Here is a 21,508-nt window from a genome sequence, read left to right as displayed (position 1 = left end):
CAGTGGTTACCTATAACAGGAGTGAAGGTGAGGACTACCTGGAAAGGAGTCTGAGGGAATTTTCTGGGTGATGGTGATTGACAGTGGTCTGAGGTATACAGGTGAATGCACTGTTCAAGACCCACACAGGTTACTTTTAACAGTTGCACATTTCTTTATAAATTTCATATGAAAAGAATAATCTGTAAAAAATACTGAGCTTTAGTTAATGATATATCTGCTTAAGTAGAGGGGCATGCACAGATATCTGCAATTTGCTTTGAAATGAATTGAAAAATGGATGAATAGGTGAATAAATATGTGATTTTGGAAGTGTAATATAATGTTAATGGTAGATCCAGGTGAGAATGTTTGAAAATTTTCAAATTAAAAAAAAAAAAGAAAAAACTTTGAAAATAAGCAGAGGTATATCCCTAAACTAAAAGTCACTCAAAATGCCCATGAATGGTAGAATGGATAGATAATTTGTGGCATATTAACAGAATAGAATACTATACAGAGAAGGAACTATCTACAGCACAAGATGAATCTCATAAGCAAAATATTAAACAAAAGAAGCTAGACATAAAAAAAAAAAAAAACACTCCATGATTCCATTTATGTAGTGTAAAACCAGGCAAAACTGATCCACACTGGTAAAAGTCAAAATAGTATTTCAAATAGTTACAAAAAGAGAGGGAGGGAGGCAAACCATAAGAGACTGTTAAGTACAGAGAACAATCTGAGGGTTGATAGGGGGGTGGTGGAGAGGGGAAAATGGGTGATGGGCATTTGAGGAGGGCACTTGTTGGGAGCACTGGGTGTTGTATATAAGCTAAGAACCACGGGTATCTACCCCCAAAACCAAGAGCACGCTTTACGCACTGTATGTTAGCCAATTTGACAATAAATTATATTAAATAAATAAACAAACAAACAAACAATGTGATTTCTTTAAAAAAAGTAGTGTTTCATATCGGGATGGGCATATTTAGTGACTTCTGAGGTGCTGGTATTTTCTATTTCTTATTTTGAAATGGGTTCAGTTGGTGAGAATTCATGTTCTGTGCTCTGATTATTTGTGTGCGTTTTCCCTTAATATATTTTAATAAAAAGTTACATAAATTAAAATAATAACAGCTCTTATCTCCCCATCTTACTTTGTTATTTAGATTAAAACCCATGAAAATGTAAACTCCATGAAGACTATAATTTTAATCTTTTTTTTTTCACTGCTATATACCCAAGATTAGAACATGACCCGTACATAGTGGTCACACCAAACATTTTTTATCAATGAATGATAATATAGCACAGTGCTAATTCCATCACCTGCCACAGAATACAAACACTCTAAACATTAGATCTTACTATAATATTATGATATCATTGCTTGACACAATTAAGGTCATTTTTCTCTTCCAGCAGTGCAACCTAGACAGCACTGTATTTTTACATCAGGTATCATTATCTCATGTTTCTAAGTTCATCTCTCCTTTTGATCAATGGTGGTAGAGAAATCAATGGCCACAGGTGAACTTTACTCCATGGACTTACAATAGAGAATTGAAGTTGAAAATTTACCTTGTTTTTTATGCAGTCTGAGTTAATTATTTATGCTGCCGCTCTTGTTGCCCTTATAGGTGATCACGCCCTTATTGGACTCTGGCACCAAAAATTCTGTCAATTAACATAGTTGTGTTATTTTAACATTATTCCAAAAATGGTTTAAATGAAAGATATGTCTTGTTACAAAGAGACTTAGACAGATGTTGTAAATAATTAACTTTTTCTTCAGGCAAAGTATTGTGTACTTAATGAGGAGTCCCTAGTGCTTTACAATTGTTACAATCTTTCTGGGGCACACCACTGAAGATGAGGTCGAAAGACTTGGCTTTTATCATCGTATTAATCATCTCAGGAGAACTCTATGCAGAAGGTAAATTGAATTTTTAATACTCTTATTCCCTAAAAACCATGAAGGGAAATTCTAACATCCACTTAACTTGAACTTTTAATATAGTCTTTCATTTTTGTGTATCAACTTTATAAAAGCACAGTTCTTATAAATAGAATTTGTTATAGTTAGGCAGATTTATTTTTCCTTTGGGCATAACTAGTAAGTATTTTTGTAGTATTTAGTATTTTGTAGTATTTAGAAAAACAAAACAAGACAAAACAAAATCCTGCTTTGTATCTCTAGGTTTTAGGGCATAGGAGATTAGGATCTAAATACCTCAAAGGGTTTTCAGGCTAACAGTACCACCATTTAGAAGTCATATGTTAATCTTAATTCTAACTTCATAATTGAATTGATTCATAACACTGCAAAGCTTGTACAAATTTAATTCTCTGTTCATAAAGTGAGATGTTAATGTGGGAAATTTGAAAAGAAAAAAAAAGCCATAAATCATCAAGATTTTTGACTCTTCACCCTTTGATTTTTACCCTAATTTATTTATTGGCTTAAATCTTTAAGTTATGATCAGGAGGACCATGTAATTGATTACACAGACAAGGATACTTTTGAGAGTGAGAGGGAGCTCTATTAATAATTATGTGGGACAACGGTTGCAAATCAAGAGTGTCCAGACAAACCAATATCTGTTGACTCCCTGACTCAGAAATCTTCATCGCCAGACTTTCCAGTGTGTGAATTAGCGAATGTGAGGTAGGCAGTGTACAAGTGTGGATTATTTAGAAATAATTAAGCTGTAGGGATAAGAAACCAGACGGGTCATTAGGTGTCAGCAGAGTGAATATACAAAATGGGAAACCACAGCAATAAGGCTTTTCTAAAATAAACACCTTAGGGAATTTGTTGAAATAAAATATCTTACAGATTATAATTGCCTTTTAGGTGAAGAGTTTACTACAAATTGTGTACCCCAAAAAAGTCTGCTATTAAAACAGTAAAAGTGAAATAAATAGAATTCATTTTATTCGATACATTTAATTCTACAATAAAATTATTTTTTAGGAATAGTTTCCTTTGGTTTCATTTTTCTGTCTAAAGAGAGAAAAGCCAGCTGATACAGTTCTCTATTATCTATATCATGAAGACATTGCATTTTCTAGATAATTTCCTAATGTTTACATGGTCACAATCTTCTTTCTCCCAAGCAAACAGAAAAATAACCTGCCTGAAGACAGGGACCACAGTCTCATGGTCACCCCCACTGGAAACCTAACAGGCAATAACTGATTTCATAGCATGCAATCATCATTGGCCTATGAAAGGTGCCACTTTTGCTCTATTTATATATTTCTTCCCTTTATCCCTGATCCCAAACTCCATTTCCCCTAGCGTCAAACTGAGAGCCACTATAATGTGTTTGATATATTCTTAAATATGTAACCATCTTTCTGAACTATGTCTGCTTTTGTGTATGTGCTTGACATTCACATAAAAGCTTGCCATAGATTTTCTCTCCTTACTGGTTTGTTTTACTTGCTATCATTTAAACATTTCCATGTTGCTCAATCTATTTTGTTGCTACTGCTACATAGTGTTTCATAAATTTTACTTATCCATCTTCCTAGTGATGGACACATAGTTACCTCTAATTTGCTTCTAACCACAAATAACTCTGAAATAAATGCTATCCATATAATCACCCTATTTCTTTGTTATAATTTCTCTGGCATATATATATTCACATGTGTGTTAATAATATTATATTTTATATTTTAAAGTTGCTAAGAGAGTAGATCTTGAAAGTGCTCATCACAAGGAAAAGAATTTGTACCTGTGTGGTGATGGATGTTAACTATATTTCTTGTGAGATCATTTTGCAATATATACAAATATATATGTGTAATCATTATACTGTATGCCAAAAACTAATATGTTGTATATCAATTATACCTCGATAAAAATATTATGTAAGTACATATAATATTTACTTATGTGTGACAGGCATCTGTCACTCAATAATATGTTTGTGAGAGTCACCATTCAGAATTCACCACTTGTGTTGCTATATACCATTTCATTGAATGCATAGTCTAAAATATGTTTAACTTTTCCACCATGAATGGACATTTGGATTGTTTCCAGTTTGGGACTACACCAATAATGCTGCTACGAACATTCTCTAAAATGTCTTTGGGTGCACAGATAAATACTTTTTTTCTTTCTTCTTTCATGTTGTTGATGTGGTGTATTACATTGATGGATTTTTGTATGTTGAATGATCCTTGCATTCCAGGAATAAAGCCCACATGCTCATTGGTCCTTTTAATACGCTGCTGAATTCTCTTTGCTGCTATTTTGTTGAGAATGTTTGCATCAATGTTCATAAGGGATGAATGCTTTTTAAATATGGTATGTGCATATTTTGCTTTAATATCGCCAAAGATAGTTGAGTACTTTTTACTAGGTCTGTGACCATTTACATATCCTGTTTTGTAAATCTCTTGCTCAAATCTTTTATTTATTTTTAATGGGTTGTCTTTTTCATTCTAAATTTAAAAAAAAGCCATTCATTTAAAAATTCTGTACGTTTGCAAATCCTAAGCAGAACTTCACCTATTCTAGAACTCTGCTGTCCAGGATAGTGACTACTAGCCACATACAGCTATTGAAATGTGGTGAGTCCACACTGGGATGTGCTGTAAGTGTAAATATGCACTGAAGTTCAGACTTAGTAGGAAAAAAAATAATGAAAAATAATTTTAATATTTGAAGGGGTCAAATAATGCCTATTATTAAAATTAACTTCAATTGTTCCATTTGTTAACGTGACTACTAGAGATTTTGAAATTACATATGTGGCTTGCATTATATTTCTGTTAGTGAGTGTTGTTTTACAAAGCTAGGGAAAGCTTCCCTGAGGAAGTGGCCTAACCAATTTTCTTCTTACTGTTGGGTATTGGGATTACAAGCAGATTAATTCTGATTGAAAAAATTGTCACAGAAGTGCCTTAAAATTTTAGTTAATAAAAAGAAGTACTAGTTAAAGTGGCTGTAAACATTTCGAATTTAGAAATGTTGGGGTGCCTGGGTGGCTCCGTCAGTCAAGCATCTGACTCTTGATTTCGGCTCAGGTCATGATCTCATGGTTGTAGGATGGAGCCCCGCACCTGAACGTGGAGCCTGCCTAGGATTCTCTCCCTCTGTCCCTCCCCTCCTCCTCCTCCCCCCCCCCCCAAAAAAAAAGTATTGCCATTTGGTTTCATGGTTTTAGGTATGTTTTTCAGTTTTCATCTTGATATTTACTCATTTCAGAGAAACCCTGTGGCTTTCCTAGTGTGGAAAATGGAAGGATTGCCCAATATTACTATCCTTTTAAAAGCTATTACTTTCCAATGAGAATAAATGAAAAATTGTCATTTTCCTGCTTGGCTGGTTATTCAACTGCAACTGGAAAACAAGAGGAACGAATCACATGTACCCAAGAGGGCTGGTCTCCAGAACCACGATGCTTCAGTGAGTTGGTGGCCTGTGTCCACAAAATATGTATAATATGTGAAGAGAGTAGTCTGTAAGGGTCCAATAAAACCTGGCTGGTGGTGAAAAGTTTTGGTAGATTAAGAACAAAATTACTGGTCCAGGGTCTCTGTTACAAAATGAAAGCATATTCTGAAATTCCATAAATAATGTTTCTTATTAAAATGCTATTGTCTTTATTTTCAGTAATACCCTGTGAAGAGAATAAAAACATTTATTGAAATTGGTGTTATCATACTGCCAGAAACAGAGATACAAATAAGTTACTTTAAGGAGTGAGGCACTTACACAGATAATGTGCATAGGAAGCCAGAAAAAAATGCTTGTCACTGGCCATAGGAAGAAGAGTAAGATTGTTACTGTAGTGTTTTATCCTTTGAAAGACTCATCCCTCCTTTGTGTGCCAACTTCTTCTCCCATACTATCCATTAAAAAATGTGTTTTCTGAATTTTGAGTTCAAATTTAGGAAAAATAAATCTGATGGATCTGTCTCATTATTTAATGCCAGGCTACCCTATAGTCAAACTATTAATTAGCTTCCATCAGATCAGGTGATCTCTCTCAAACAAAGAATTCTCTAAGCTCTGTTTTGCAGAGTAGAGGTTTTAGATGAATCTCTTTCATTTAGAAAGTCGGTATGTGCTTTTGTTACACAGTGTTAAAAATTGTCAAACACAGTGGACTTAAAATATTAGGAAGTAAATTCAAATGAAATTCCTTCTACTTGCCATTAATGACAATTAGTTAGTGGAAGAGCGCTGTTAAATTTTCTAAAAGTAGATGTGATAGGTGTGGGTGTCACTATAAAATTTGAAGTTAATAAATACAAAGAATGTCAGTATGAAGTTGAATCGATTTTTGAAGTTTGTTACAGAACATGCAGGATATTTCCAAAATTAAGGAATTTGGGAGTGAAATTTGTTCTTCATTCTTTAAATTCCAAGAATAATAGGGGCACCTGAGTGGCTCAGTTGGTTAAGCATCTGACTTCAGCTGAGGTCATGATCTCACTCTTCATGAGTTTGAGCCTTGTGTCGGGCTCTGTGCTGACAGCTCAGAGCCTGGAGCCTGCTTTGGATTCTGTGTCTCCCTCTCTCTCTGCCCCTCCCCTGCTCACCCTCTTTCTGTCTGTCTCCCTCTAAAAAATACATAAACATTAAAATAATAATAATAATAAATAAATTCCAAGAATAATATTAAACCTTTGCCTTATTTTTACAGCTAAGTAAAAGACAAACTTAAGTTCACCAAGTTAAACAAAGAATTTTTTTTCCCATAGAAAAATGCACTAAGCCCGAGCTGACAAATGGTTACATCTCTGATGTAAAATTATGGTACAAAATTCAAGAGAACATGCGTTATAGTTGTAATTCAGGATATAAAACTACTGGAGGGAAGGATGAAGAAGTGGTTCAATGTCTTGCTGATGGATGGTCTTCTCAACCTACCTGCAGGAAGGAACATGGTATGTGTTTAAGAACCATTTCCTAAAACCGAAGAAAAGGGACAGTGAGGCTAGTACTTTCTTATATTGATAGGCATTTTTATTTAATAGAATTTATTTTTCATCATGTCTGCAAATGCAAGAAGTTGGTATTATATTGTTTTTCTGAAGTGCTAGGTGTTTTCCTAACCCAGGGGTTCTCAACTCCTAAAACATACCTACTCCAGTAGCTCCTACTTATTTGTTTTGATATTAATAGACTTTTATTTTTAGAGCAGTTTTAGATTTGCAGAAATATTGATCAGCTAGTACAGAGAGTTCCCATATACCCTTTCCTGCCCTTGGCCACATACAGTTTCCCCTATTATTAACATCTTGCATTGAGTGAGGCGTATCTGTTGCAATTGATGAGCCAATGTATAACCAAATTCATACTTTACATTAGGGTTCATTCTTTGTGTTACACATGCTATGGGTTTTGTCCAGTGTCTAAGGATACATATCTACCAGTAAGGTGTCATGCAGAATAGTTTCAGTGCCTAAGAGCCCCCTGTTTTCCACCTATTCATCCATTTTTTCTTCCCTCAAACCGTTGGCAGCCCTCATCTTGTTTTTTAGTTGTGGCAAAATACGCATCACATGAACTTTACAATTTCAACTGTTTTTAAGTGTACAATTCAGTAGCATTATGTACATTCACAATGTTGTCATCACCATCACCACTGTTTCCAAAACTTTTTCATCAAACCGAAGAGAAACTCTCTACCTTTAATAATCCCCTACACCCCCCACCATACCCCAGTACCTGGTAACTTCTATTTTCTGTCTCTATTTCCTCATTTTAGAAACTTTGTATAAGAGGAGCCATGCAATACTGTTCTTTTGTGTCTGGCTTATTTCACTTAGCACAATGTATTCAAGGTTCATTTATGTTTTAGCATGTATCAGAGTTAATTTCTTTTTATGATGGAATAATATTCTGTTATATATATATGTATATATGTATATATATAACATTCTAATATTTTATATATATATATATATATATATATATATATATATATATATATAGCATTTTGTTTGTCCATTTATCCACTGATGGACATGTGGATTGGTGACAATTCCTCTAAAAGTTAAACATAGAATTATCATACGATCCAGTAATTCCACTTCTAGGTATATACCCAAAGGAATTGAAAGCAGGAACTCAGTCTACACCAATGTTGGGTCCCAGCAGCAGTTTTTCACAACAGCCAAAAGGTGGAAGCAGTTCCTACTTTATACTAATAAAGAAAAGAATGAAATGGAATAAAATTAAAAAACCTTAAACCTGTTCCTTGCAACATATGTAAATTCCTATTTCCCTTATTAAAGAAGAATTCAAGATAATGCCCATGATTTGATTGGCAGATGCATATCGGATACACTTAAAATAATCCAGTAACTTGAATAGACATACTTTGTTAACATGTTGTCAGTTGCTTAAACTGTACAAATCCTCAGATGGCACATAATCAAAAAATTGTTACTGAACAAGCCTTTAGTTGAATTGTGGCCTTTTTTCAACTACACTAGAGTAGAATTTTAAGAATAGAGGGGGTGCCTGGGTGGCTCAGTTGGTTAAGCAACCAGCTCTTGGTTTTGGCTCAGGTCATGATCTCATGGTTGGTGAGATTGAGCCCCGCATCAGGCTCTGTGCTGATGGCACAGAATGTGCTTAGGATTCTCTCTGTGTCTCTCTCTCTCTCTGTCTCTGTCTCTCTGCCCCTCCTGTGCCTGTGCAGATCTGTCTCTCTCTCTCAAAATATTTTTTTTTTTTTTTAGAAAAAAGAGTAGAAGACTGGTACATTAACACACAAGGTGTATTTAAAAAAAAAAAGGGAATAAAGAGACAAAGGCAAACTGGCTGTTTTTCAATTTTGCCAAAGATGATTCCACCAAATATGCTCAAGATTTTGTGAAAATACATTTTGAGATTTCTTTTTAATATTATTGTTTTAATGATAAAATTCATAAAATAAATAACGTTGATTTTTTTTTTAGAAACATGTTTGGTCCCTGAATTACATCATGGAAATTATTCCACAACGCAGAAAACATTCCAGGTGAAGGACAGAGTACAATACGAATGCACTGCTGGCTACTATACAGCTGGAGGAAGGAAGGCAGAGGAGGTAGAATGTCGCACATATGGATGGTCTCTTACACCAAGATGTACCAGTACGTTCTCATTTTAAAGATGATCTGGTCTCATTTAAAAACTTTCTCTTATATGGAAATGTATATAAATTGTCACCCTGATTATGTTTCATTGCTTCTGGTTTTAATTATGTCGATCATAGGCTTTGATCAGTTAGAGCTCTCAGGGGTTTCATACGTAGCTCCCTCGCTGAGGTCTGTTGAAAGTCAAGCCTCCACACAGGAAAAAAAAATAATTAAAAAAAAAATTAAAAAATAAATATAAAGCTCTCAAATAGCAGAATTTCTTTTAGCTCAGATAATTAAATTAACATAAGCCTAATGATATTTCATAAATATAGGAATTGACAAGCTTTTATATGTATTACAAAATATGGCAAATTTACTAATTTCTATCCCAGATATGATATATAAATAGATGAATTTTGTTCAACAGAAAAAATGACACTTGCTTTTGTATTTTATGTCGTTCTTTCATTTTTAGAATTAAAGTGCTCTTCTTTAAGATTAATAGAAAATGGTTATTTTCATCCTATAAAGCAAACTTATGAAGAAGGAGATGTAGTTCAGTTTTTCTGTCATGAAAATTATTATCTAAGTGGATCTGATTTAATTCAGTGCTATAACTTTGGTTGGTATCCAGAATCTCCTGTATGTGAAGGTAATTTTAAAAATTTCATACTCATACAAATAAAATATCATGTCTTAATCAGCTTTAATTTTTTTTAATATATGAAATTTATTGTCAAATTGGTTTCCATACAACACCCAGTGCTCATCCCAAATCAGCTTTAATTTTTATGAAAAAATATGTTTCTGATGATATCTAATCCTTGTCCTGAGTCCTATCTTTTAAGATAAATATGGTCTTTTAAATCAGCGCTATTTTCACCAATATTTAATACATTTAAATTTGAAGAAATCTTAAATTTTGCATTAGTTTGTAGAGTGGTTATAACTTTTAAACTCTCTTATTATAAATTTAAATATCTTATAACAATGAATAAATTTTCTTTTTGAGAATTACTAGATTCAATTATTCCAAGCTGGCAGCTTTGTGAGGATTTCTTTCTTATCTGGCTACATATTTCTTGATATGAAAATACAGTCTTCAGAACACTGGGGGTAAAGAATAGAAAAATCAACAGAATATTAACCAGAGTAAAAATGAAAAATATGATCCTCTAGTAAGAGCTATTGTAAAATGTAATCCATGGGGTAAATTTCTATCACTGGACATGTCCAAGAAGATAGTATGATCACCTGTTGGAAGGCAACAATCCAACAGTCATTTAAATGTACCTACAATGAGATATGAAAGAGATCCTAGCCTAGCAGAGGGAACAGATTTGAAAGTTGTTCATTTGAAAATGAACACATTGATACAATGTGACAAATATAATAAAGTCAGGTATAAAGTATTTGAACAAACATTGAAGATTTTGAGGTATGGGGTGCGATAGCATTTTTGGAGGTGTTGGATAGTATTGGAACTGAAAGGTAAGTAGGAGTTTCAGGATTGGGAGAGATGGGGAGAAGTAAAGGTCTTGATAGCCTCTATTTTCTCTGTAATATAGAAAATAATGCCATTATTGACAGGCAGGAGGAAGACAGGAAAGTGGAACTTGGAAGAGGGGGTGAAGCTAGAAAGAGTGAAAGGGGGAGATGACCAGAGGTATGAGATGGGACTGCCCAGAAGGATCCTAATTCTTTAAATGCACCAAATGATAACTTCAGTGTTTTTGTTTTTAATTTTCCAGTCCTGCTCAAGAACCTTGGTCTAACAGTAGAGAGGAAGATTGTTAGCAAATTACCTGCCGCATGTTATTTGAGAAATAAATGGCAAACCTACATTATGCCCAACCCCCTCCCCCCATCCAAATTAGTCAGCATGCCAGCATGCCATGTTATTTTCTCTAGTAAATAGTCATTAGATGTAAGGTAGGCAGTGCAGTTGGCTGAATAATAATAAATTATATCCTAATCTCTGGAGCCAGTGAATGTTACCTCATTTATAAAAAGGGACTTTGCACATGTGATAAAATTAAGGATCTTGAGGTAGGAATAATTTCTGGGATTATCCATGTGGGCCCTAAATGTAATCCCAAGAGGGAGGCAGAGGGAAATTTGACTACAGAAGAGGAATAGAGATGTGACAGTGGAAGCAAGAAGTTGGAGTAATAGGAGGAAAGGTCGTGTGCCTAGGAATGCGTTCAGCCTACAGAAGTTTAAAAAGGCAAAGAAGCTGATTCTCTCCTAAAGTTTCTAGAAGGAATGAAGCTTTCCTGATGTTTTGATTTTAGACCAGTGAAACTGGTTCTGGGCTTTGCCTTCCAAAACTGTAAAGAATAAACTTGTGCTATTTTAAGCCACTTAAGTGTGATAATTTGTCCCAACAGCAATAGGAAATTAATACAGTCTGCATTTTAGAATAGTTAAGAAGATTTTATTTAATTCATATAGACATGGTACAAGAACAGATCCACAAGTTAATAGTTAATATACTGACTTCAGAAGCTTTAGTTTATCTATATGAGAGAAATAATTGTCCCTGCTTAATAAAGTTACTTTAGGAATAAAGGAGATAATGAATGCTGTTTAATTTACTTGCTTTTATAGTTTTCTATTGGTGTATAACACCACTATTACAAATTTAGCAGCTTAAAACAACACATTTGTATTATTTCATAATTTCTGTAGGTCGGGAGTCTGGGAATAGCTTATCTGGATCCTCTGCATCTTTGTCTAACAAAACTGCTATTAAAGTGTCAGCTGGGGCTTTGGTCTCATCTGAGGCTTGACTGGGGAAGAATCTGCTTTCAAACTCATTGTGGTTGTTGACAGCATTGAGTGCTTTGCATACTGCTGAGCTGGGAGCCTCAATTTCTTCCCAGCTGCCTGCTGGAGTCAGCCTTCTGCTCCTGGCCTTGTCGTCTCCCCATTTGGAAGCTCACAATGTGGGAGTGTGCTTTTAATCAAAATCAGCAGGGAGAGAGTCTCTCGACAAGAATGGCCTTACAGTAGTATGTTGCATATTATACATACATAATCACATACATCCCCTTGTCTTTGCCACGTTCTATTGGTCAGAAGGAAGTCACAGTTCCTGCTCAGTGGGGAGGGGTATCACACAAGGAAGTGAACAAAAAACACATCAAAAGTGGAGATCAAGGGGGTGACCTAGGGTCTGTCTTCACTACTTCCTATGGTACTTGGCTCAATGAATGTGTTTATTAAATCTACCTATTATTTTCGTAACTATATGACTAAATATGGTGATGTTTTTTATAAGGAAGAAGAAACCGATGTCCTCCACCACCTCTGCCACTAAACTCCAAAATCCAAACACATTCAACAACTTATCGTCATGGAGAAGTAGTTCATGTAGAATGTGAAATTAATTTTGAGATACAGGGATCAGAAGAAATACGTTGTGGAAATGGAAAATGGACAGAACCTCCAAAATGCATTGGTTAGCAACACCTTGAATAAGCTTTCCCTAAAATGAGGTTTGCATGTGTAGCTAAACGGTCTCTTTCCTTTCATTTGTTTCTTTGCAGAACAAAAGGAGAAGATAGCCTGTGAGGACCCACCTTTCATTGAGAATGGCAGGGCAAACCCACACTCTACGATTTACTACAATGGGGATACAGTGGCATACGAATGTAAAAGCGGGTATCATCTCCGTGGATCAAAAGAAATAACTTGTAAACGTGGAAACTGGACACGTCCTCCTGAGTGCGTTGGTATGTATGCTATATTTACCATCAACAGCTAAGCCAATTCCGTACAATTTTTCACTCTCCTTATTTAACCCACACACTTATAGCAAGACACTACTGCCTACTACTGCACCTACTCTACTACCGTTTTCGCGTGTGTGCAGCCATCCATAGAATTTGACCCAGTATAAAGAATTGGGAAACTAAAAAAGATTTTTGAATGTCCATTAGTGCTAAGCACTGTTATCTGACCTATTTTATACCATGATTTCTGAGCTTTATATGAAATTACATAAGTAACAGTGTGCTTCATTAGAGAAGTAAATAAGGGCATGTTGGGTTGGGTGACTGGCCATGATCATGATCTACTTCCTCTCCCTTTATGTCCTGCAAAGTTATATTAGAGCACTCTGTTACTGACTTTGAGTCAGTCCTTCTGATATTACTTATGCATCCGGCCAGTCTGAGCCCTACATCCTTCTGAGACATGTCTCTGGTCTTTTGTTTTGCTGATACGCACAAGCAGGCTATACTGCCACTCCTAGGTGCTACCCTTCCTGTCATCCTTCTCATTTCTCGAGCTCTCCTAGAAAGATCTCCACAAACATGTTTATTTAAGATATTTATTGCATAAGAGAAAAGCTATGAAGGATGCTAAACAAATCAGCAGATAAGAAAAAAACTAAAGGGAGAGAAAAAGTAGAAAATCTCATCCACGGATTGACTGAGATCTGAGATGAAGGGAATGAGAATAGAAAAAATAAACGATAAAAAAAACTGACGATAATATTTGGGTTATTGTTTACCTTTCCATACATTTTAAGAATATCTCTATTATGATTCATTCATAAGCAAAAAAAGTGACAAATATGCATATGTGTTCTTAGGTGAAACATTTGCTGTTTATTCTTACATAGTAAATTTTTAAAATATTTGAGTTGAATAGCATTTTTCTCATTTCTGGAGAATTTAGAAATCAATTGTCCTGAATCAATTGTCCTAAATATTGAAGAACTAGAGTATGGTAACTTTATGATATCATTATGTTGTTATAAGTTCATATTAATTTTAAAATAACCACTTTCCTTAGAAAATAATGAGAATTGTAAGCCTCCACCTGCTGTAATAAATGGGGCTGTTGTTGATGGATTACTAGCAAGCTACACAACAGGATCCTCTGTGGAATATAGATGCAATGAATACTACTTATTGAGTGGGGCAAAAATATCTCGTTGTGAACAAGGAAGATGGTCACCCCCACCTGTTTGCTTAGGTAAGATAGAGAACACATTGTGTTTTTTTTTAAATAAAGAGATGCAATTGACATATAACATTGTGTAAATTTAAGGTGTACAATGCAGTGAGTTGATGCACATATGTATTTTGAAATGTTTACCACAATAAGGTTAGTTAACATTTCCTTCACCTCACATAATCACCATTTTTTGTCGTTCTTATCATTATGAAGATCTACTCTCCTGGCAACATTCCAGAATCAAAATAATACTATTGACTATAGTCACCATTATGTACATTAGATCCCTGGAACTTATTCCGTTTATAACAGAACACGTTGAATTTCTTTTATGATTATGTGTCTATTTTTATGTGATTTTTACACGTTTTATGGCATGGAAAAGATGAATTTTGTATAAACTTTTTCCCAAATGTTTCTTTCTCTCTCTTTTTTTAGGAGGTTTTTATTTTATTTTTTTAAATATGACTTATTGTCAAACTGGCTTCCATACAACACCCAGTGCTGATCCCAATATCCCTTCGCTTTTCTGTAAGCAGAAAATCTAATATCACAGGGTCTAAAACTCCACTAGTTATTACCTGTTACTTTTTAAAAATTGTGGTAAAATATGAACAATAAAACTTTACCATCTTAGGCATTTGTAAATGTGCATTTCAGTGGCATTAAATATATTCACATTTTTGTGACTGGTTACATTTCGTGTCATCTTTCTCTGAACTGAAATTTTCCCTTACTAGGATCATCAGCATCTCTCCTATATTGTCCCCAGAATGTCATTTGGAGAGGATAATCAATCCAGTTCCTTCCTTGCTAGAGCATATTGTTAATAGCTTTCTTGGCTATCAATTCCTCCCTTGAATGATCACCTTTCTTTTATTTTGCTGAGCAAATAAAGACATGCTTGTAATTACTGTAAATATATTTTGCATTAAGACATGGTATATAGTTAACAATGTGTCAAATGGAGAATTAAGGCAGCTATCTAAATAATTATCTAAATTGAGATAACTTTCAGAAACTAATATTCACCTTTCACTTCAAGCCTATATATTTGCCTCATTTTTGACATTGCTAGTCAAAATTATATTTAAAGGAGTGTAATTGGTCACTACAGTTGCAATGAACTTCTTACATTGTGACTTCTACAAATAGGTAATGGTATCATAAACTTTCTATAAGTTAAAATAAAATAGTAATTTAATTAAAAATGTTAGCCTTTCAAACTATAAATGTAAATCATTGTTATTTACTAAAAAAATAAGTATATAGAAGCAACTAGAAGAAAACAGAAAATATCAGTAACTTAGGAGGAAACAAAAGCTGTTAATTACTTAGATAATGGTTTTCTAAGCCTTTTCATACACATACACACACACACACACACACACATGCAACGCATATTTATAAAAAATATATGCTATCATGAGAGGCTATGTAACTTGTTTTTTCCCCACAAACTATATTATGAATGTGGTTTGATATATTTGTACAATATACATTTTAATTGATGCATAGTATTCTATAATGCAGATATGCCATAATTAAATTAATCACTTTTAATGGAAGTTTAGTGTGGTTTCAACATTTTTATATTCCAAACAGTACATTTTTTTGTACTAAATGTTTGCACGCTTAGAAAACACTTTAGTTTTTGATTTTTAGAATTAAGTATGTTTCTTTCACATGTCTTATTTTGTTTTAGCTTTTTTTTTTTCAGATTTTCTGAAGGAGAACTTTGGATGAAAGAAATTTGGAATTTTAATTATTTTTCTGTGAATTGTCAAATTGTCCTTGAGAAAGTTAATCTGATTTATGACCCTACCATCAGTGAATCAAAGTAGCATTTTTCTTAATCTTTGTCAACTTGATTATTTTAATCTTCACAAATTGTTAATCCAACAATTAAAATTATTTTAATTTGGTTTATTTAAGTATTAATAAATTGAGTTTATTTATTTGATTTGGTTATTTAAGTATTACTCAATTGAGCATTTGTCAATTTTCTAGTGGCTGGCCACAGGTTGCTTTTTTTTTTCCAATGACCTTGATTTTTTTATACTTGTAATAAAAGTTTTATTAGTATAAATTATATTATTCACTTGACAATGATGCAAGATATAACAATGTATATTGCAACCATTTTTATTTTCCTTTTCTTTATACTGTTTTCATATATATGAGTTTAAATTTTAAATTGTAAGCTCTTTCCACATCTCCTTTGTGGTTTCTCTGTTCCAAATCATTCTTAAGCTACTGTTCTCATGCAAATTCAGATATGTCTACCTATGGCTTTTCTTTTTTATAATTTTTTAAATGTTTTAAATGTTTTTTATTTATTTTTGAGAGAGAGAGAGACAGAGCACGAGTGGGGTGGTGGGGAGGGGGAGACACAGAATCCAAAGCTGGCTCAAGGCTCCGAGCTGTCAGCACAGAGCCTGATGCGGGGCTCGAACTCACGAACCACAAGTACATGACCTGAGCTGAAGCTGTACACTTAACCGACTGAGCCACCCAGGTACCCCTACCTGTAGCTTTTCTATTGCTTTCCTATTTTTATAAAAGTTTTTGATATTAAGGCTTTGATGATGTGATTGATAATGCATTGAATGGAAGTACAGTCATCTCTGAGGATGGAGACTAAATGGAAATAGCAATGGAAAATCTAGTAATGAAACAACCTCATAAGGAATAACAAGGTTTAAGGAAATCTGTCATTCCATCTGGAACAATTGTCTCGAGACACACAGACTTGGTGCTCATAAGTCAAAGCAGATACGGAATGAAGACCATTTATTGTCATCAGGGCAAGAGGGCAGAGTTCTGTACATCTTATTTGTCCTCAGAAACTGCAAGTACTCTCACTACAAATGGGGAAAATGGTGTAAGGAGCAGAATCTTCCATCTGTGAATTATTGTTCCAGTCATTATGAACCTCTTCAACCTCCCGCCGATCTTCCCTGTCTCATTCTACTCCAGCCACTCTGGTTTCCTTGCTCTTCCTCACACAAGACAAGTATGCTCTTACCTCAGGGCTATTTCCTCTTCCTGGAACGCCCTTGCCTCAGAAAAAGCCATGGTTCACTCCTTGACCTTCTTCAAGTCTGTGCCGATACTACTTCTTACTTAGGCTTATCACAACCATTTGACTTAAAAATTACTTCCTTTACCCCATCCCTCTGATAGCCCCTCCTCTCCCTCCACTACTTATTCCCCATCTAATTTATTACATGTGGTTTTAAGATGGCCACAAATTATAAAACCCATGTATTTATTTTAATTACTGCTAGTTCATTTGTGTTTCTCCCATTTAGAAGGTAAGGTCCATGAGGGTGGAGATCTTTGTTTTGTTCTTTGATATATCTCAAGTGGTAGGTGTCCCACAAATATTATACAGTAAATATGTTTGCTATGTCATGATTTTTATTTAGAGGAAGGAAATCATGCTTAACCTAAGTGATTATTTTATATATATATATATATATATATATATATATATATATATATATATATATAAAGGTTTTTTTTCTTTTTACTGAAGTATAGTTGGCACAAAATTTTACATTGAGGGATACAACATGGTGACTCCACAAGTCTATAAGTTATGTTACACTCACCACCAATGTAGCCAATATCAGTCACCTTACAACACTATTAAAATACCATTGACTACATTCCCTCTGCTGTACTTTTTATCTTCATGACTTATTAATTCCATAACGGAAGACTGTATCTCCCACAATGTGTGAAGGGTCACACATTTTGCCAGTCCCCATACCCCACTCCTTTCTGGCAGCCATCAATTTGTTTTCTGTATATATGGCTCTGTTGCTGCTTTTTGTTTGTTTATGCGTTTGCTTTACGTTTTAGATTCCATATATAAGTAAATCATATGGTATTTGTCTTTCTCTGACTTATTTCACTTAGCTTAATACCCTGTAGGTCCATCCATATTGTTGCAAATGGCATGATTTCATCCTTTTATTTTTTTAAAAAATTTTTAAACATTTATTTATTATTGAGAGACACAGAGCATGAGCATGGGAGGGGCAGAGAGAGGGGAAGACCCAGAATCTGAAGCAGGCTCCAGGCTCTGAGCTTTTAGCACAGAGCCTGACGTGGGGCTCAAGAGACCATGACCTGAGCTGAAGTTGGACACTCAACGGACTGAGCCACTCAGGTGCCCCATGATTTCATCCTTTTCATGGCTGAGTAATATTCCATTATATGGACAGTTGTGTTGCTTCCATATCTTATCTATTGTATATAATGCAGCAATAAACATAGGGGTACATATATCTTTTTGAGTTTGTGTTTTCATTTTCTTTGGGTAAATATGCAGAAGTGGAATTATGGGATCATATAGTATTTTTATTTTTAATTTTTTGAGGAACCTCCACAATGTTCACCACAGTGGCTATACAAATGTACATTCAATCAAGAGGGCACGAGGTGATTTTTTTTTCCCCTTCTACATCCGCACCAACATTTGTTACCTCTCTTTTTGATTCTAGCCATTCTGACAAGTGTGAGGTGATATCTCATTGTGCGTTTTTTTATTTAAAAAATATTTTTTAACATTTATTTATTTTTGATAGAGACAGAGCACAAGTGGGGGGAGGGGCAGAGAGAGAGAGGGAGACACAGAATCCAAAGCAGGCTCCAGGCTCTGAGCTGTCATCACAGAGCCCCATTTGGGGCTCAAACTCACAAACCATGAGATTGTGACCTGAGCCAAAGTCAGATGCTTAACCAACTGAGCCACCCAGGGTCCCCTATCTCATTGTGGTTTTGATTTGCATTTCCCTGATGATGAGTGAGGTTGAGCATCTTTTTATGTGTCTGTTGACAATTTATATGTCTTCTTTGGAAAAATATCTATTCAAGTTCTCTACCCATTTTTTAATTGGATTATTTGGTGTGTGTGTGTGTGTGTGTGTCTGTGTGTGTGTGTTGAGTTGTATAACTTATTCATATATTTTGGATATTAACCCATTATCATATATATCCTTTGCAAATATCTTCCCCAATTCAGTGAGTTGCCTTTTTGTGTTGTTTATGGTTTCCGTTGCTGCACAAAAGCTTTTTATTTTGATGTAATCCCCATAGTTTATTTTCACTTTTGTATCCCTTGCCTCAGGAGACATATTTAGAAAAATGTTACTAAGGCCAGAGTCAAGAAGATTACTGCCTATCTTTTCTTCTAGGAGCTTTAAGGTTTCAGGTCTCACATTTAGATCTTTCATCCATTTTGAGTTAATTTTTGTATGTGGCATAAGAAAGTGGTCCAGTTTCATTCTTTTGCATGTAGCTGTCCAGTTTTCCCAGCACCACTTATTGAAAAGACTTTTTCCCATTGTAATATTCTTGCCTCCTTTGCCATAGATTAATTGACCATATGAGCATTTCTGCACTCTCTATTCTGTTCCACAGACCTATGTGTCTATTTTTGTCCCATGCCATGCTATTTTGATTACTTCAGCTTTGTAGTATATCTTGAAATCTAAGATTGTGATCCCACCAATTTGGTTCTTCTTTCTCAAGATTGCTTTTGCTTTTGTGGTTCCATACAAATTTAAGGATTATTTGTTCTGGTTCTCTGGAAAGTGCTATTGGTATTTTGATAGTTATTGCATTGAATCTATAAATTGCTTGGGTTGGTATGGACATTTTAACAATATTAATTCTTCCAACCCATGAGCATGGAATGTCTTTCCATTTCTTTGTGTAATCTTCAATTTCTTTCATTAGAGTTTTATAGTTTTCAGAGTAAAGGTTTAATCTCCTTGGTTAAGTATATTCCTAGGTATTTTGTTCTTTTGGACATATTTATAAATAAAATTAAAATTACTTTCTTATTTTCTCTTTTTGCTGCTTTGTTATTATTGTGTACAAATGCGTTTGAATTCTGTGTATTAATTTTGTATTCTATAATTTTACTGAATTCATTTTTTTATTTTAAATAGTTTTTTGGTGGGGTCTTTAGGGTTTTTTGTGTATAGTATTATGTCATCTGCAAATAGTTACAGTTTAAATTTTTCCTTATCCATTTGGATGCCTTTTATTTCCTTTTTTTATCCAATTGCTGTGGCCAGAGTGTTCAAGTGGTATGTTGAATAAAAGTGGCAAGAGTGGGCATCGTTGTCTTCTTGTTCTTGGTCTGAGAGGAAAAACTCTGTTTTTCACCATTGAGTATGATGTTAACTGTGGGTTGACATTTGTCATATGCTTTTTCTTCATCTATTGAGATGACGATATGGTTTTTATTCTTTGTTTTCTTGATGTGGTGGACCATATTGATTGATTTATGAATATTGAACCATCCTTGCATCTCCAGAATAAATTCTGCTTGATCATGGTGAATGATTCTTTTAATGTATTGTTGAATGCAGTTTGTTAATAATTTGTTGAGGATTTTTTCATCCATGTTCATCAGGGATATTAGCCTGTAGTTCTCTTTTTTTTGTAGCGTCTGTCTGGTTCAGGTATCATGGTGATGCTGGCCTAATTGAATGTATTTGGAAGCTTTCCTTCTTCTGTTTTGGAATAGTTGAGGAAAATAAGTTTTAACTCTTCTTTAAATGTTCAATAGAATTCACCTGTGAAGCCATCTGGTCCTGGACTTTTGTTTTTTTGGGATTTTTAAAATTACCAATTCAATTTTGTTACTATTAATTGGTCTGCTCAGATTTTCTATTTCTTCCAGATTCGGTTTTAGATTATGTTTCTAGAAATTTATATATTTCTTCTAGATTGTCCAATTTTCTGGTATATAATTTTTTGTAGTATTCTTTTATAATCATTTGTATTTCTGTGGTGTAAGTTTTTACTTCTCTTGTTTCTAATTTTATTTATTTTTGTTGTCTCTTTTTTTCTTGAGAGTCTGGCTAAAGACTAATCAATTTGGTTTATCTTTTCAAAGAAACAGCCTCTAGTTTCACTGATCTTTTCTATTTTTTTTTTTTTTTAGTCTCTATATTGTTTATTTCTGCTGTCTTTATTATTTCCTTCTTTCTACTAACCTTGGGCTCTTTTTGGTTCCTTTGGATGTAAGGTTATACTGTTTATTCGATTTTTTCGTTTCTTGAGGTAAACCTCTATTGCTATAAATTTCCCTCTTAGAACTGCTTTGCTGCATCCCAAATATTTTGGATCACTGTGTTTTTGTTTTCATTTATATCCATGTTTAAAAAAATTTTCTTCTTTAATTTCTTCATTGATCCATTGGATGTGTAGTAGCATGTTGTTTAGCCTCCACCTGTTTGTGGGTTTTTTTCCCCATTTTTTTCTTTGTTACTGACATCTAGTTTCTTACTGTTGTTGTAAGAAAAGATGTGTGATATAATTTTAATGTTTTTTAATTTATTGATACTGTTTTGTGGCTTAACATGTGATCTATCCTGGGAACGTTCCATGTGCACTTGAAAAGAATGTGTATTGTGTTGTTTCTGGATGA

At 34.2% G+C, this 21,508-nt stretch overlaps 1 protein-coding gene across 3 annotated transcripts in view; it reads left to right on the top strand.

Annotated features, from left to right (window-relative positions):
* Positions 1-1,630: 1,630 nt before the first annotated feature.
* The window catches only part of F13B (coagulation factor XIII B chain), a 33,188-nt gene continuing 13,310 nt past the window's right edge, over positions 1,631-21,508 (top strand). Inside the window, exons 1-8 of one of the 3 annotated variants that reach the window (XM_058700814.1) lie at positions 1,632-1,918; positions 5,210-5,410; positions 6,712-6,897; positions 8,920-9,096; positions 9,560-9,736; positions 12,368-12,547; positions 12,636-12,821; positions 13,888-14,070. In XM_058700814.1, coding sequence (XP_058556797.1) covers positions 1,855-1,918; positions 5,210-5,410; positions 6,712-6,897; positions 8,920-9,096; positions 9,560-9,736; positions 12,368-12,547; positions 12,636-12,821; positions 13,888-14,070 — 1,354 coding nt within the window. In that variant the 5' untranslated portion in view covers positions 1,632-1,854. Of the gene's footprint in view, positions 1,919-5,209; positions 5,411-6,711; positions 6,898-8,919; positions 9,097-9,559; positions 9,737-12,367; positions 12,548-12,635; positions 12,822-13,887; positions 14,071-21,508 lie in introns of all 3 variants that reach the window. The other 2 variants (XM_058700817.1, XM_058700815.1) reach the window with 2 other exon arrangements.

The sequence above is a fragment of the Neofelis nebulosa genome, chromosome 15 (genome assembly GCF_028018385.1).
Source record: "Neofelis nebulosa isolate mNeoNeb1 chromosome 15, mNeoNeb1.pri, whole genome shotgun sequence".
In the NCBI taxonomy this organism is placed as follows: domain Eukaryota; kingdom Metazoa; phylum Chordata; class Mammalia; order Carnivora; family Felidae; genus Neofelis; species Neofelis nebulosa.
This window is presented reverse-complemented; position numbering and strand designations above follow the sequence as displayed.